Raw genomic sequence first — 15,325 nt, 5'->3', positions numbered from 1 at the left:
TAAAATGTGTGCTTTAGGAGGCTGTAGATGAGAAAGGGTTGCAGATAAACAGGTATTTGTTTAATTTCCGTGTTGCACCTGAGGCTAGTCACTTAAGTGGATATATGTGAGGCTTTACACACACTTTAAAGTCAATGCCTGAAGGAAATACTTTGGCAGCCCCCATCTCCTTTCTACTCAATTGGTGCTGTTTGTTTTTCTCATTTATATGGCAGTATGGAAAGATGAATTGATCCGTAGCACATGCTAGTTGTATATGTGCACATCAAAAAAATGAACATACCAACATAACATAAAACAGTTTGTGTGTTTGACATCAAGGGGGTTGTAAACCCTTGTTTGTTTATTTTTTTTATTTTTTATAAAAATAACACACGTCTATACTTACCTGTTCTGAGCAATTGTTTTGCACAGATCACCCCTGATCCTCTTCTTCTGGGATGCCCCGCTGGCGCTCCAGGTCCCTCCTCTTCATCAAGTGCCACTTTCCCTGGAACACCCGTGAGGGCTCACTCCCATGTCCCACTGCTGCGTTCATCGACACAGACAGTGGGACCTGGCCCCACTCCTGTGTCACTGGATTAAATTGACAGCAGCGGGAGCCGATGGCTCCTGCTGCTATCAATCTGTCCAATGAGGAGACAGACAACTCCTGTACATCACTGGATTGGATCTGGCTCAGGTAAGAAAAGGGGGGGGGGGGTCTGAGGGGAGCTGCAACACAGAAGGTTTTTTACCTTAATGCATATAATACATTAAGGTGAAAAACCTTGAGGCTTTAAACCACTTTAACCAACACTGTTAAGCAAGTTCTTTTGCACCACTTATTCATATTCAGACACTTCAAAAGTGTATTTCACTCCTGATTCAAATTTCACAAAGTGCATTAGGTTATCACCAAAGACTTAGTATTGTAATAGGTCCATCTGTGCAAGTGACACTGAAGAAGATCTTGTATTTTTACATGATAGCAAATTACCATAAAATATATCTGCAAATAATGTTGTTTTTCATTTTCATATTTTCTTTTCCCTGTATTTACTACATGAAGTGTTTTCTATTGCATTAGTTAATACAAAATGTATTTAAGACTATTGCTTGAAATCATCAAATTTATTTATTTTACATTTAATTTTTCTTTCTTCACAAACTCAGCTAAGCAAGTCTTAGAATTGGCCGGAAGTCAACAGACCACTTTCACTGACCTCATGGCCCAAATGGGACTGGCAGCCTCTCTAAAACCAGATTCAGAATTTACTCTTCTGGCACCATTAAATGACGCTTTCTCTGGTAAGCAAAATGTATATGTTTAATAAAATGTGTAGGATTTCATGCATATTTATTTCTTACTGGTGTATTTATTTATTCCTGTTGAGAACCAAGCAGAGAAACTTTAAAATACAAACTTTAAAATTAAAAACATTGCAGTAGACAATATAAATCAAATCAGGAAAGCAGATCAGGAATTGCAGCAAAGGTACTGTAGCTTACTACTGGATATAAGACGTTAAGGAGCATTTCAAACACCTGGTGACTTTAAGTGTCCGTGTAATCAGGCTATGAGCATTCAAGTATTTACATATTCTAAACCCACAGTAAATATTCTTTAAAACAATTAATGATGATTAAACAGGCCATGGATTGATTTGTGGGCAATTTGTGAATCATGCTCAAAATGCAAAGTTGGCACATTTTGAACTGGGATCTACATCTTGGTATTCAATTCTAGTCACTTGTGTGGTTAAAAAACAAGTTATGGGGAAAATGTGCTGATGCCAAAATGTAAAACGAAATACTGTACATTTGGGCACAATGGGCAGCTCCAACAACTGTTGAGCAGCAAGTGTATGTATATACAGTATACTGTATATACAAGGGAACAAAAGTCCAACACAGTCAGCTCTCTAAAATCCAACACACGTACACTGACAATATGGCTTCTGCAAGCTCACCTTTTAATAGTGAAGTGGCTGGGTTGTCCATTCTTCAGATTATTTGCTCTTGTGGTTCATCTGATAAGTGAAAAGGGCTATGCAGTGTATTGTGAGCTGTTTCTAAATCCTGACAGTGAAAGTCAAATGAAGTTGAGTGAAGTTGAGTTATCTGTTCCCTCTCCTAAATGTGACTTGGCAGCCTTCCTACGTTATAAGGCAAACAACAGAGCAGGCTGCTAAGGCACTGCTAAAACGTCAAAGAAACTGACTAGACCCCTAGTACAGTTCTTCTGTTATGAGCTGAAGATGAATTGCTCCAGATTGCCATCAAACTACCGATGACATTAAGGGTTTACTTTAACTTTTAGGGCTGAGGAGTAGAAAAAAATGACTTGTGCACAGATAATTACCTGCTTATTGTCGGGTTAACAACTGGTACTTCGGATGTCAAATTTGTGTACACAGTCACCATAAAATTATATTTAGTAGAAGTATGAATTGTTTTGTGAAATTTTTTTTAATTTCAATTTTATAGAGGAAACAATGAGAATGGATCAACGTCTCCTTAAACTAATTCTGCAAAATCACATCATTAAGCAAAAGTTTGTTCTTAATAGCCTTTACAATGGTCAGGTCTTGGAAACCCTCGGTGGAAAGACATTGAGAGTGTTTGTGTACCGCACGGTAAGTTTAATCACCTATTAAAAAAAATATTTGTGACTGTGTAGTAAAATATGTTTTTTATAAACTTTCTATGCACATCATCAGCTATGCTAAATATATCAACCTTTACATGATTTTGGCTCCTTGGTTAGTTGGAATGCCTGACATTTAACCACTTATGGACCACCTCAAGCAGATATACTGTGACAGGGCAGCCCTCCTGTGCAAATTCATGTACCTGTACGTGATTTCGTGCACAGGGTCTTGGGTGCGCATGTGCGCTGCCGGTGACTCGCTTCCGCTGTAATTGGACACATCGGGAGCCAATTAGCAGGTCCGATGGATGCGATGTCTGCCGAAACCTGCCAATCGTTCCCAGGAGAGGCAGAACAGTGGTCTGCCTATGTAAACAAGGCAGACTGCCATTCTGCCAGAGAGGAAGATGGAGATCTTGTGTTTCTGCTAAGCAGGAGCACGGATCTCTGTCTTCCTCTAGTTAGGCCACCCCTACACAGTTAGAAGGCACTCCCTAGGAGCACATTTAAACCTTTGATTATCCCTGATGTCAACCCCTTCCCTGCCAGTATCATTAGTACAGTGACAGTGCATTTGTTTAGCACTGATCATTGTATTAGTGTCACTGGTCCCCAAAAAAGTATCAGTTAGATGTCCAATTTGTCCACCGCCATGTCGCAGTCCTGCTTACAATCGCTGATTGCCACTATTACTAGTAAAAAAATTAACATAAATAAAAATTCCATAAAAATATCCCATAGTTTGTATACGCGATAACTTTTGCATAAACCAATCAATATACGCTTATTGGGATTTTTTTACCAAAAATATGTAGCAGAATACATATTGGCCTAAACTGATGAATAAATTAGATTTTTTAATATTTTTTATGGTATGTTTTAAAGCATAAAGTAAAAATATTGTTTTTTTTTTTTCAATTTTCTGTCTTTTTTTTGTTTATAGCGCGTTAAAAAAAAAATGCAGAGGGGATTAAATACCACCAGAAATCTCAATTTGTGGGGAAAAAAAGGACCCAAATTTTGTTTGGGTACAGCGTTGCACATCCGTGCAATTGTCAGTTAAAGTAACATGGTGCCGTATCACAAAAAATGGCCTGGTCATGAAGGGGAGTAAACCTTCTGGGTCTGAAGTGGTTAATTTAGCAAAGCAATTTTGCTATGTATTTGTTAGCCCTGTACTTTCTACCTTGGGCAGCTAATTAAGACAGATTTGCACAGGTCAGAGACAAATTTAGCACTAAAGATAAGACAGACTTTCACTCCAAACAAATGCACAATTAATAAGTGGTCAGGGTCAGGTTTTATTTAGTCCCAGTGCTACTTTGGATCAGCAGAAGGAGGAATTTTTGAATGAAGTTGAATTATTATAGTAAATCTATCATATAATCCAGGGGTCTTCAAACTATGGCCCTCCAGTTGTTCAGGAACTACAATTCCCATCATGCCTAGTCCTGTCTGTTAATGCCAGAGTTTTACAATGCCTCATGGGATGTGTAGTTCCGCAACAGCTGGAGGGCCATAGTTTGAGGATCCCTGATATAATCTGTCTCACTGATACTGTTTATTTCTGCCTTGCTATGCAAACAAAATGATTTACTGCCCTCCATACTAATATCCATTAGGGAAATATGGGATCTGCAGTTTCTACACCTATCAACTTTATACTCTACTTCCAGTTGTGCTAACATACCCCATTTGTGTTTATGAAGTGCACATTATAGCAAATAAAGTTTCTTAAACAATGTTGTTTCAAACATTAGGCTGTATGCATTGAAAACTCCTGCATGCTTCGTGGAAGCAAAGAAGGAAGAAATGGTGCCATTCACACCTTTAGAGAGATCATCAAGCCTGCTGAGAAATCATTCTTTGACATCTTGAGCCTTGACAAGCGTTTCAGGTAGAATTCTTTACATGTCTCCATCAGCCCCTGTGTTAGAGTCTCTCCTCTCCCCCCTCTCTCCCCTCCCTCACCCCCTCCCTCCCTGCCTGTCAGTTCCTAGTGTGCGAGCGATCTTCAAACCCATCCCACCCTTCCTGATGCTATTTTGGGTGGCAGTAAAGTAAGTGAGTAGCAATACTGCCAACCCCTCTGTTATAAGAAGGTATAATACATAGTGTCAATGTTTTTTTTTTTGTTTAATCATGTCACTAAATACTTTTTTTCAGAGTGCCTCTGTGCGGTCACATGACCTCCTGCAGCTCAACTCACCTGATCTAAGGAATACAGTGGGAGGGGCTGAGCAGACAGTACAGCTGTCACATGGCTCCTCAGCTGACGTCAGAGGGGAATCTCAGTCCCTCCCATTGTAATCCTTAGATTGGGCAATGAGAGTGGCGGGAGGTCACATGAAAGCACAGCGGCGCTCTGAAATAAGGTATTTAGCAGACTAATTTTTAAAAAAGATTGACACTGTGTATTATACCTTGTTATAACAGAGGGGCTGGCTGTAATGCTATTAATTGACATTATAACCACTTTATTGAATGATGCTCCTTAGAACTATTAAGGTTAATTTACTAAAGGCAAATGGGCTATTCATTTTGAAAGAGGATTTTCACTTTGAAATAGAATTTTCCCTTAGCTTAATGAATATGGTGAAGCTCTGCTGATTTCCTTTATCCAATCCAAGCAAAATAAAAAAAATTAACATTTTTTCCTTGCAAGTGAATTTGTTCTTTGGAAAGTAAATTTTCAAAGCATTCACTAATCTAAGGGAACATTCCTTGCTTTTAGCAAATCAAAACTCATATTTTCACCTTAGCTTAGACTTTGGTGCCTTGGTTGATGTAGTATGCTCTTCTACTGCTCTGGCTGCCACCAGGATACTACAGATAGGCAGACTTTTTACAATGACTACTAATGAAACTAATATCAAATGATAACAAGGCTATGCACTCTTAGAGCAACACCTTGTTTGAAGGATTTTACTTAAAGTAGAGTTCCACTCAAAAGTGGAAATTCCGCTTTAAGGCCTCCTGACATTAAGATGTGCTTAAGATGTGCAGCGTGACTCGCAGTGCGCACCCGGCTGTGAAGCTGCAAATTGTCACAGCCAGGTGCCCACAGTAGTGATGCCCAATGGCACGGGAGAAGAGGGAGAAAAGCAAGGCTCGCATCGCTGGGACAGGTGAGGGTGTGTTTGTTAAAAGTCAGCAGCTACACTTTTTGTAGCTGCTGACTTTAAATGAACACAAAAACCAGTGGAACTCCGCGTTAATTTTTTTTTTTTCATAAACCAGATACTAATATAACTTGTGTGCTTTTGTTTGTGTGTGGGGGATATACTTTTTCACCTCTGAGCTTTCTTTTGAAATTGTCCTCCAGCTGTGCTGCCATGCTCCCATTATATTTGTGCCCCTTGTGCCACCAGGATCTATGGAGTCTTATAGGAGTCTCCTCAGTGGGCCTGTTCTTCCCTAAGTTCTTCCTTAAATTAAGATGTATGTGGCCTGTCCAAGGATACTACTTCAATATTACCTAATGTTCAGCTTCCATTGTGTTCATAACATAGTAAAGAACACTGGGATGACTATATGGTCAATAGTTTTGGAGGACTCTGGGGAACAGTTGTGCCCCAATAAATTTAGTTACCCTTGAATGAAATATACTTTCTTTTAGAAAGACCCAGTATTCATCAGTTACATTAGGTGGATAACTGTACATTTTAGGCTGAGTACACACGGATTGAAAATCGTCTGGGTTCAGCAAGGTCCAGACAAATTCTGATCTGTGTGCAGCCCTTCTGGTGCAACAGAAGCCAATCACTAGATTAGCTTTCATTGAACGGTCCTGCTGAAAAACCTCCTTTGCTCACCAATGCATTCTGAAAATGGAGGAGTCCCTGCACTTCAGGGGACATTCCTGCATCCACATCAGTCTGCTGGTTGAAAAAAAAAAAAAAAAATAACTGTGTATACCCAGCTTTAGTGTCTACTTTTTATTGTGGCTTAAAAGGTATTCCATGCATGGGATATCCCTTACATGATCACAACAGAAAATGACAATTCAAATCTTTTTTTACACAATTCTATGAGCTTTAAAGTCTTGCATAAGCAATGTTCATACAAGCTTTGCATTTATAGACATTGACTATCAATGATGCTCACAGCCGCCACGAACAGCAATGGATTCTTGACTATCCACAGTTCATAAAAAGACTTCACCAAACAGCAAATGTAGCTATTTTGCAGCCACATCACTGCATACATGTATCAAACGAATATATAAGGAGCTGGTTGTTATAAGACAGATATGGAAGAAATGTCTTTCTGCTCAAAATATATTCAATATGTCTGTATGAGCTCATGTGCTGGAAATACAAACATCTAATTTAGATTTGCTGATTGAGCAGTTTTCATCAATCATTTATGCAGCACAGGTTTATGAATCTTTTCATAAACCACTATGAATCATTTGACATGTACCTAGTAAGCCATTTATGAAAGCTGACTTCATTTTGGTTTGGCAGAGTTTTATTAGAAGATTTTGGTTTGTGGTTTGTACAGTAATTTTAACATTTCTTTTAGATTACAGTACACCACAATGACCCCATTTATTGTACACAGTGTTACTTGGATTGATCATGGGTATAAAATAATGTTATGCTGCTGGAGATGAAAATACCTGCAGACAAACTGTATTCTAGGAAATATTCCTAATTGAAAAAAACAAACAAAAAGGTGTATTAAAAAAAAAAAAAACTACAAGTGGCAATGAAGCTAAGCAAGAAGCAACGAGGAAGGCAAAGTTTATTCTCTCAGCCAATAAATAAAATGTCAGATTCCTGCTGTCTATATGATATATAATTCTCACTGGTTCTTGTTAGTTACTACACTTTGCACATTTTCCTTATTAGATGAATGTATATTTTTAAAAATGGTTTCAGCTGGCAATGCAGAGATAATACAGTTTTGACATTGCAATACACATATATTATTGGCAAACATCTAGCAAAGAACAACTAATATGGCATATGGCCACTTGACTGATGACCATCCAACAATTCTTGTTTTTTGTCAGTATTCGTGTTCTTTAAGTTCATTCCAGAGTTTAGTGTTTGCCTTATGATGATGTGTATTATGTTATTATTCATTTGAAATGTTTGCACATGTAACGTCATCTTTCTGTTTTTGCTGATAGCATTTTCCTAGACCTGATCCAACATGCAGATCTGAAAGAACTTCTGTCAGGATCTGGAGCCTGGACCCTCCTCATCCCTACCAATGATGCCTTCAAAGACCTTAGCAGCAGCGATATTGAATTTCTGAAAAGTAGGTTTGCATTGTTTGAGTTTTCTAAATCTGTTCTAGGAAACCACTACCAGGGCTTAGTTTTCAGAGTTACGGGAGCTTTCATCACTGTGCTAATTAATAAAAGTTCAAAATATTTATTTATAACCATTCCACCTGTATTTCTTTGAAAGGACATGGAAACATGACCTAGTATTAGTCCTTCCATGACTGGTCTAAGAAAGCTTGATTTAAAGTATGGAATTGAATTACCATTTATATTAGGTTGTATACTCTACTTGGCTGTTTTTAAAACAGTTGAACATAAGGTTTAGAAAACCTGATTTTTAAAATCTTTGCACCGAACCCAATTAATACTTGATTACTGTAATCACTTGAGCATGACAATGAACCGATATGACTATCCCACATTTGCAATCCACCTTTTTGACAATATAAGTAAGTCAGAAGAACCTAGTGACCACCAGCACATCTCTGTTATTTGTGGTGGGGGACCACTTTTTTTTTTAGTTCTATTATATAAGGGAGGGGGCCTTACATTTGCATAACATTTTGTTTTACAACAAAACTAGCATAATTGGCGGGGAAAATACAGATTACATTAAAACTATGCATAGTGGATTGGTGAAATTGCCAGTAAATTGTATTTTGAAAAGACCCTGTCACTAACTTGAAAAAAAAATGCAGGCAAAAGCACAGAACTACCAAGTACTTAAGAATTCCTCTTCCTTTCCAAAAACATTTTTATTGACTTGCAAATTGCAATGTGTTTTTTGCAATTTGCTTGCAATGTGCTTTCTTTACATAAAGTGAATTCCCTAGCACAGCCGCCTCCTTCATTGGATGTCATAACCCTCTTCTGTTCTGGGAGTGTCTAATTACTCTCTGTGCTGGTATAGCTCCTTCACTCCTCCCCTAACTTTACTATGTAGACTTTTACAGTATGTAGCTACTGGGAGAAGGGTGAATGGGAATGACAGCTCTGAGTCTGCTGGGGCTGATCATTTCACATGCAAGATGATGGCACCCAGTCTCAGTGCTTTAGGATGTGCACACAAGGGAGGTATTTACAGGTAAATAGCATACCTAAAATAGTTCAAATGAACAGAAAGATTGTTGTTGTCATGAATGAACTGGCGACAGGGTCTCTTTAAGAAGTTCACTCAAAGCATGCTTATCATACTCTTTAAGAAATGAATGCAAAGCATGCTTATTATACTCATACTGTGGAACCTAAGTGGTTAATCCTATGTATTGTATATAAAGGCTGTGTGATCCAGTCTCTCTGATCTTCCTCTTCCTCCATTGACTTCAACCCATTTCCTGATTATACAGAGCATTAGGGGACAAGCTGCACATGCTCAGTTTGGTGTGTATTGCTAGAGAGTTTTTTTTTTTTCTTGGAAAAGTGAATGTGATCAGCACAGGGCCAATCAGCACTGTCCAGAGAGAGGGTTAGAGGTCCTGCAGTCTCATAGGACAATCAGGTGAAAATATAAAACTCCTCCTACAAGCTTTAACCAGACACTGATAGAAATCACAAGACTGCTATATACTGCTGATGAGAAAATGTATTTAGCAGTCTGTATTAACTAAAACGATTGCATTTCTGTGTTCTGTGTACTGTGGGAGACCAGATATAGTGAATGCAGGGCCCTGGGTTTACTAACACTTTAACACTTTGCACTTCTTCTGTATTGAGAAACATCTACAAGGATTAACACATTTGCATAATAAAAATGTAAAAACTGTGTATATATTATTTATTTTTAACTTTTCTATGGGGATAAGGGCAACCAAATATTCTGTGTTAACGTCAGTCACTTGAAGCTTTAAAGATACTAATGATTATTTTTTATTTATTTTTATGAACTGGAGACAGCCTTCAGTGCCGACTATAGTGAGCTAAGTGTAGAAAAGTAGCTTTCAGAAAATGTTTATCTAAGAAATTAGCAATGCTGTTAAATATTTTCCAGTTAGCATATAGAAAAAGCATCATGAGGCCATCTATAAAATTGCAACTCCACTTTGTGAAAAAAGCTTGAAAAAAAATATATATAACATAAACATATAGCAAACATAGCATAAATATATAGCAAATATGCTATTCAAGCCATATTGCAATTAAGTGTCATTAAAATGACTTTTCCTTTCAATCTGCAGTACTGTAAATTTCTGTAAAATTCATTGCATTTTGGCAAGCTGGAGGTATTCCGTACAACATTGGTGTACTGAGCACCCCCTGAAATGTAATTTCCTGCTTATGTGATTGGCTTACGGATTTTCCAGAAGTATGCACAAATACAGAAGTCAGATTTCAGACATCCTCTGCATCAATCATGTTTGGTGAGATGCTCTGAAAGGGGTAATCCTGTCTAAAGGGGGTCTGACACTGCAATTTCCTCATTAGAAAACAGAAAGTGAATCAGCTGACTAATAATGAAAAAGGCACTCTCATTTAGATTCAATCTCCAAACAAAAACACCTTTTTCAACAGAGAAAAGCAGTTAGGACTCTGCAACAGAGTTTGTTAAAACCCATGCAATATACATTAATCACTAAGAGGGGATTGCTTTTTTTCTCAACAAAAGTGGAGTTACACCTTAAATTAGTACTGTTTACAATAATAGTAAGTCTTAGTACCAAACTGACTAATGAGGAAAGTTAATACAGTGTATATATATATATATATATATATGCATCAGCTTGGTTATTTTGCCTTTTTGTGAGTTAAATGATTGTTTTGCTTCATACAATCTGTCCATTGTGTTACTAGGTAACAAACTTGCTCTTCAGAACCTCCTTCTCTACCATCTGGCCCCAGGAGTATTCATTGGTGGTGGATTTGAGCCTGGTGTAACAAACATTGTGAAATCTCTCCAAGGAAAGAACCTTATGTTTAAACTTGTAAGTTACAGTCTTTTAGTATAAATGCATTAAAAATGATTAAGCCCCTAAATCATATTGCATATCCTACAGTAAAGTGTATTTTTTTTTTGTATAATCAATTTTTATTGAAAATAAAAGTGCAATAACAATCGACAAAAATACAAGAACAAAAGTATACAGGATGGATGGGCAGAGCACTGGCACAAGCATATAGAGAAAAAAAAAAAAAGGACACAACATAACATCGAGGCGACTCGCCTCAAACCCCAGCTCACATCAGAGGAGCTGCTGAGTGGGATCGAAGACCCTCGGCCGGGGTCCGACCACTAAGTAACCAAAAACTGACGGGGCCGGGGCTCTCCCAGGCCTGGGCATTCGGCCCCAGTTGGCCCAACCCCAAACCCCGGAGGGGGCAGGGGAAGAGAGAGCCCAGACCACCAAACCAATCTACACACTATGGCCCACCACTCCAGCATCGAGGATCCCCATCCAGAGCATCAGAGAAGGGGGGGGAGGAAGCTTCGCCAGCCAGAAACATAGAAAAAAGAGAGAGAGAGAAGAAAAAAGGAAGGAGAGAAAAGAAAGGGAAAGAAAAAAAAAAAAAAGGGGGAAGGGGGGGGGGGGAGGGAGGGGAGAAAGGGAACAGGGAGGTCCGCGCCTGGCGCCCACAACTCACACCACCGACAGGGTGAGAAATGTAGCTAGGTAGTAGGAACCTCCGAGGCCTGTTGGACTCGTCGGCGGAACTCAGGATCGGCCAGCGCCAAGAGGGCCACGTCCAGACTGGAGGACACAGGAAAAGAGTTTGGGGCGTAAAAATGCCACTGGGACCAGGCAGCATCAAATTGTTCCTTAGCTCCCCTACAAGTCGCCAGCCACTCCTCAGCCTCCATAATCTCCTTCACCTTACGAAGCCAGTCTGCTTCACTAGGGACCCTGGAGGTCTTCCAATGGATCGGGATAAGGCGCTTAGCCGCATTGAGCAAATGTGGAAGAGCGCTTTGTTTGTATTTCGAAATGGGCACCAGAGGGGCATGCAGGAGAAAAAGACCCAGGGAGTCCGGCAGGTCCACACCGGTGCCAGCCCGAATGTGTTGCCGAACCATATCCCAGAACGGGCGGAGCAAGGGGCACGACCACCAGACGTGGAGGAGCGTCCCCCTCTGCCCACAGCCCCTCCAGCAGCCATCCGAGACCCCGGGGCAAAACCTGGCCAGAGTGGCTGGGACCCTATACCACCTAGTAAGCAGTTTGTAGTTATTCTCTTGCGTTTTTGAGTCTACCGAGCTAGAATGGGTCATGCGGTACATTCTATGGAGTTGTTCGGGGGAGAACTCCAGATCCAAGTCCCTCTCCCATGCCCGGATAAAGTAAGGCTTTGAGGGGGGCCTGGCCGACTCCAACAACTTATACAGAAAGGAAATTAGATGCGGCTGGGGGTCACGGGCCGCCCATAGACGCTCAAAGCCAGTAAGCTCGGTCCTGATCTGCGCCCGCTGACAAAGCGAGGCCACGAAATGGGACAGCTGTCGGTGCCTCCAGAAATCAAATGGAAAGCTCCCATAGCGATCACGTAGTGTCCCCAGGGGGACCAACTGCCCATCCGACCAGAAACGAGCCAAGCTGACCTCACCGTCGCTGGCCCAGGAGCCCAGAAACGATAGCCGCTCACCCGGGGAGAACCAAGGAAATCCCCCCACCGGAGCCAGCGGAGAAGTGGAAGGGGCCAGAGCCAAGGCCCCATTCAACCTATCCTACACCCGAAGTGAGTGGGTCATCAGGGGGGATGCCCAATGCGACAGTCCCCTGTCCTCCGCAGGCACCCACGGGGCGTATGCCAAGTTTCTGCCGGCCACCGTTTTCTCTAAGGAGACCCACAGTTTAGTGGAGGTCTGAAACCGCCAATCCAACAGGCGTTGGAGAGCCACAGCTCTATAATATTGCAAAATGTTAGGCAGGCCGAGGCCCCCCTCTCTTTTGGTCCTCTGCAACAAAGCAACAGCTATCCGAGGTCTCTTGCCCCCCCAAACAAAGTTAATAAACAAGCTCTTCAATTCGGCGAAGAAGCGCCGGGGAAGCGGCACAGGGAGCATCTGCAGGAGAAACAACACTCTAGGGAGAACCGCCATCTTAAGGATATTAGTGCGGCCGACCCACGTAAAGGAGGATTTATTCCAGGACTCGAGATCTCCACGAATCCGCCGTAACAAGGGGACGTAGTTAGAAGCGTATAGGGAGTCCAGGGAGGGGGTGAGATGGACACCCAAATATTTCATGGTGGATACCGTCCACGAAAACGGGAAGGAGGACCGTAACGCCGACGCCATAGACGGGGGTATAGAGATGGGTAGGATCTCTGACTTAGAACAGTTTACCTGAAAGTTGGACACTTTACCATACTCCGAGAGTTCCGCCATCAGATTGGGCAGCGAGGTGACCGGGTCCGTCACGTGGAACAGGACATCGTCCGCGTAAGCGGAAAGCTTATGCTCCGAAGAGCCCACCGTGACCCCCTTAATGTTCACATTCGCCCGCACCCTGCAAAGCAAAGGCTCCAGGGTCAGGGCAAATAGCAGGGGCGACAAGGGGCAGCCCTGTCGCGTGCCATTTCGGATGGGGAACGGCTCGGAGAGGTTGCCATTGACCCTAACCTAGGCCACTGGGGATTGATACAAGGCAGAGATCCAACTCAGCATACGGGGACCTATATCCAATCGCTTTAGGACGGCCGTGAGAAAGCTCCAATCCACTCGATCGAAAGCCTTCTCCGCATCCGTCGACAGCAGTAGATAGGGGGGCTGGGGAGACCGGGTGCGGACCCAGTGAATAAGATGGAGGGCACGGACAGAGTTGTCCCTCGCCTCCCGCCCCAGCACAAACCCTGTTTGATCCGGGTGCACGATGTCGGGAATCAGAGACTTCATCCTATTCGCCAGGACCTTGGCAAAAAGCTTCAGGTCCGTGTTCAAAAGCGAGATGGGGCGGTAATTTTGGGGTACAGTGTGATCCCGGCCGTCCTTGGGTAGGACCGTAATGTGCGCCAAGGACATGTCCCGAGGAAGGCTACCCCCCTCAGCCAGTTTGTTGAAAAAGGCGCACATGTGCTTGTGGAGTAGGGGGAAATATCTGATATAATACGCTTTGGTGAAGCCGTCCGGACCGGGAGCCTTCCCGTCCGGAAGAGACCGTACCGTGGTTAGTAACTCGTCTACCGTGATGGGGGCCTCCAAGACCTCACGTTGGGCCGAGGAAACACCCGGCAAACCCACGGACGACAGGTATTCATCTATCTCCCGGCGCCTACGCGCCAAAGATGACGCATCCCCGCCAGGAGAGAGGTCATACAGGGCCGCATAGTAGTCCCGAAACATCGACGCCATTCTAGAGCTGTGAAAGACCGGGGTGCCCGTCGGTGTGTGCAGCTTGGCGACATGGACCGAGAGCCGGCGCTTCCGGAGCGCTCTGGCCAACATCCTGCCGCATTTGTTACCGAACTCGTAGTACCGATGTGCCATGTACCTAAGCCGACGGGTAATCTGGCGATCCAACAGTTTCGCAAAAGTGGCACGGAGCTCAGTCAGTTCCGCCAGAGCTGCAGGGTCAGAGGTGCGCTTGTGGGACAGTTCCGCACGCTGCAAAGCAGAGAGGACCCGCTGAAAGTCCAGCTGCCTTTCCTTCTTAAGCTTGGAACCCCAGGCAATGAGGGAACCCCGGACCACGGCCTTGTGCCCCTCCCACACCATGCCTTCGCTAACTTCCCCTGATGCGTTTTCGGAAAAATAGTGGGCGAGCGTCTCCTCGACCCCCGAGGAGACCCGAGGGTCATCCAGTAGGTTCTCATTGAGTTTCCAGGACCAGGGCTTCGCGGATACCGGGGCCAGAGCTATGCGCAAGGTAATGGGGGCGTGGTCAGAGATCGTGATCTGCTCAACCGTGGAGTCCAGGAGCGAGTCTAAGGCACCCTGATCGACAAACAGCAAGTCGATCCGGGTGTAGACATCGTGGACAGCGGAATAGTAGCTATAATCGCGAGCGGAGGCGTTGAGCACACGCCAGCTATCGACCAACGCGTGCTCCTGGAAGGATTTGCGAAAGTGCCGTAAGAAAGCGTAGGAATGCGCCGAGCGGCCCGCCGACACGTCCAACGACGGGTCCGGGGACACGTTAAAGTCCCCCCCAAGGACCAGACGACCCTCGCGAAAACCAGACAACAGCTCCAGCACCCTATCAATAAAGGAAATCTGCTGGGTGTTAGGGGCATACAACGTAGCGAAGGTGTAAGTCTGGCCCCCGATGGTTCCCTTAAGAAACACAAAACGGCCCTGTGGGTCGGTCAGGTGAGCGGTCGGCTGAAAGGGGCAGGTCTTGTGGATTGCAATAGCCGTACCCCGGGATTTAGATACCGGGGAGTGGCTCAAGAACCACTGGGGGTACAGGGGGGTCGGGAGTTTGGGGGCAGATGCGGCCGTGAAATGAGTCTCCTGCAGAAAAACCACCTGCGCTTTAAGTCGCTTCAGTTCCAGCCACAGACGGCTGCGTTTGTTGGGGGAGCAG

General features: G+C 43.2%; 1 protein-coding gene across 6 annotated transcripts in view; it reads left to right on the top strand.

Moving 5' to 3' along the window:
- POSTN (periostin) overlaps nt 1-15,325 on the top strand; it is an 89,887-nt gene that overhangs the window by 37,203 nt on the left and 37,359 nt on the right. For all 6 annotated transcript variants that reach the window (XM_082245385.1, XM_082245384.1, XM_082245382.1 and 3 more), the window contains exons 9-13: nt 1,156-1,290; nt 2,470-2,618; nt 4,393-4,529; nt 7,773-7,903; nt 10,659-10,789. In XM_082245385.1, coding sequence (XP_082101511.1) covers nt 1,156-1,290; nt 2,470-2,618; nt 4,393-4,529; nt 7,773-7,903; nt 10,659-10,789 — 683 coding nt within the window. The remainder of the gene's footprint in view (nt 1-1,155; nt 1,291-2,469; nt 2,619-4,392; nt 4,530-7,772; nt 7,904-10,658; nt 10,790-15,325) is intronic.

Source organism: Pelophylax lessonae (genome assembly GCF_965119305.1).
Source record: "Pelophylax lessonae genome assembly, chromosome: 2".
In the NCBI taxonomy this organism is placed as follows: Eukaryota; Metazoa; Chordata; class Amphibia; order Anura; family Ranidae; genus Pelophylax; species Pelophylax lessonae.
This window is presented reverse-complemented; position numbering and strand designations above follow the sequence as displayed.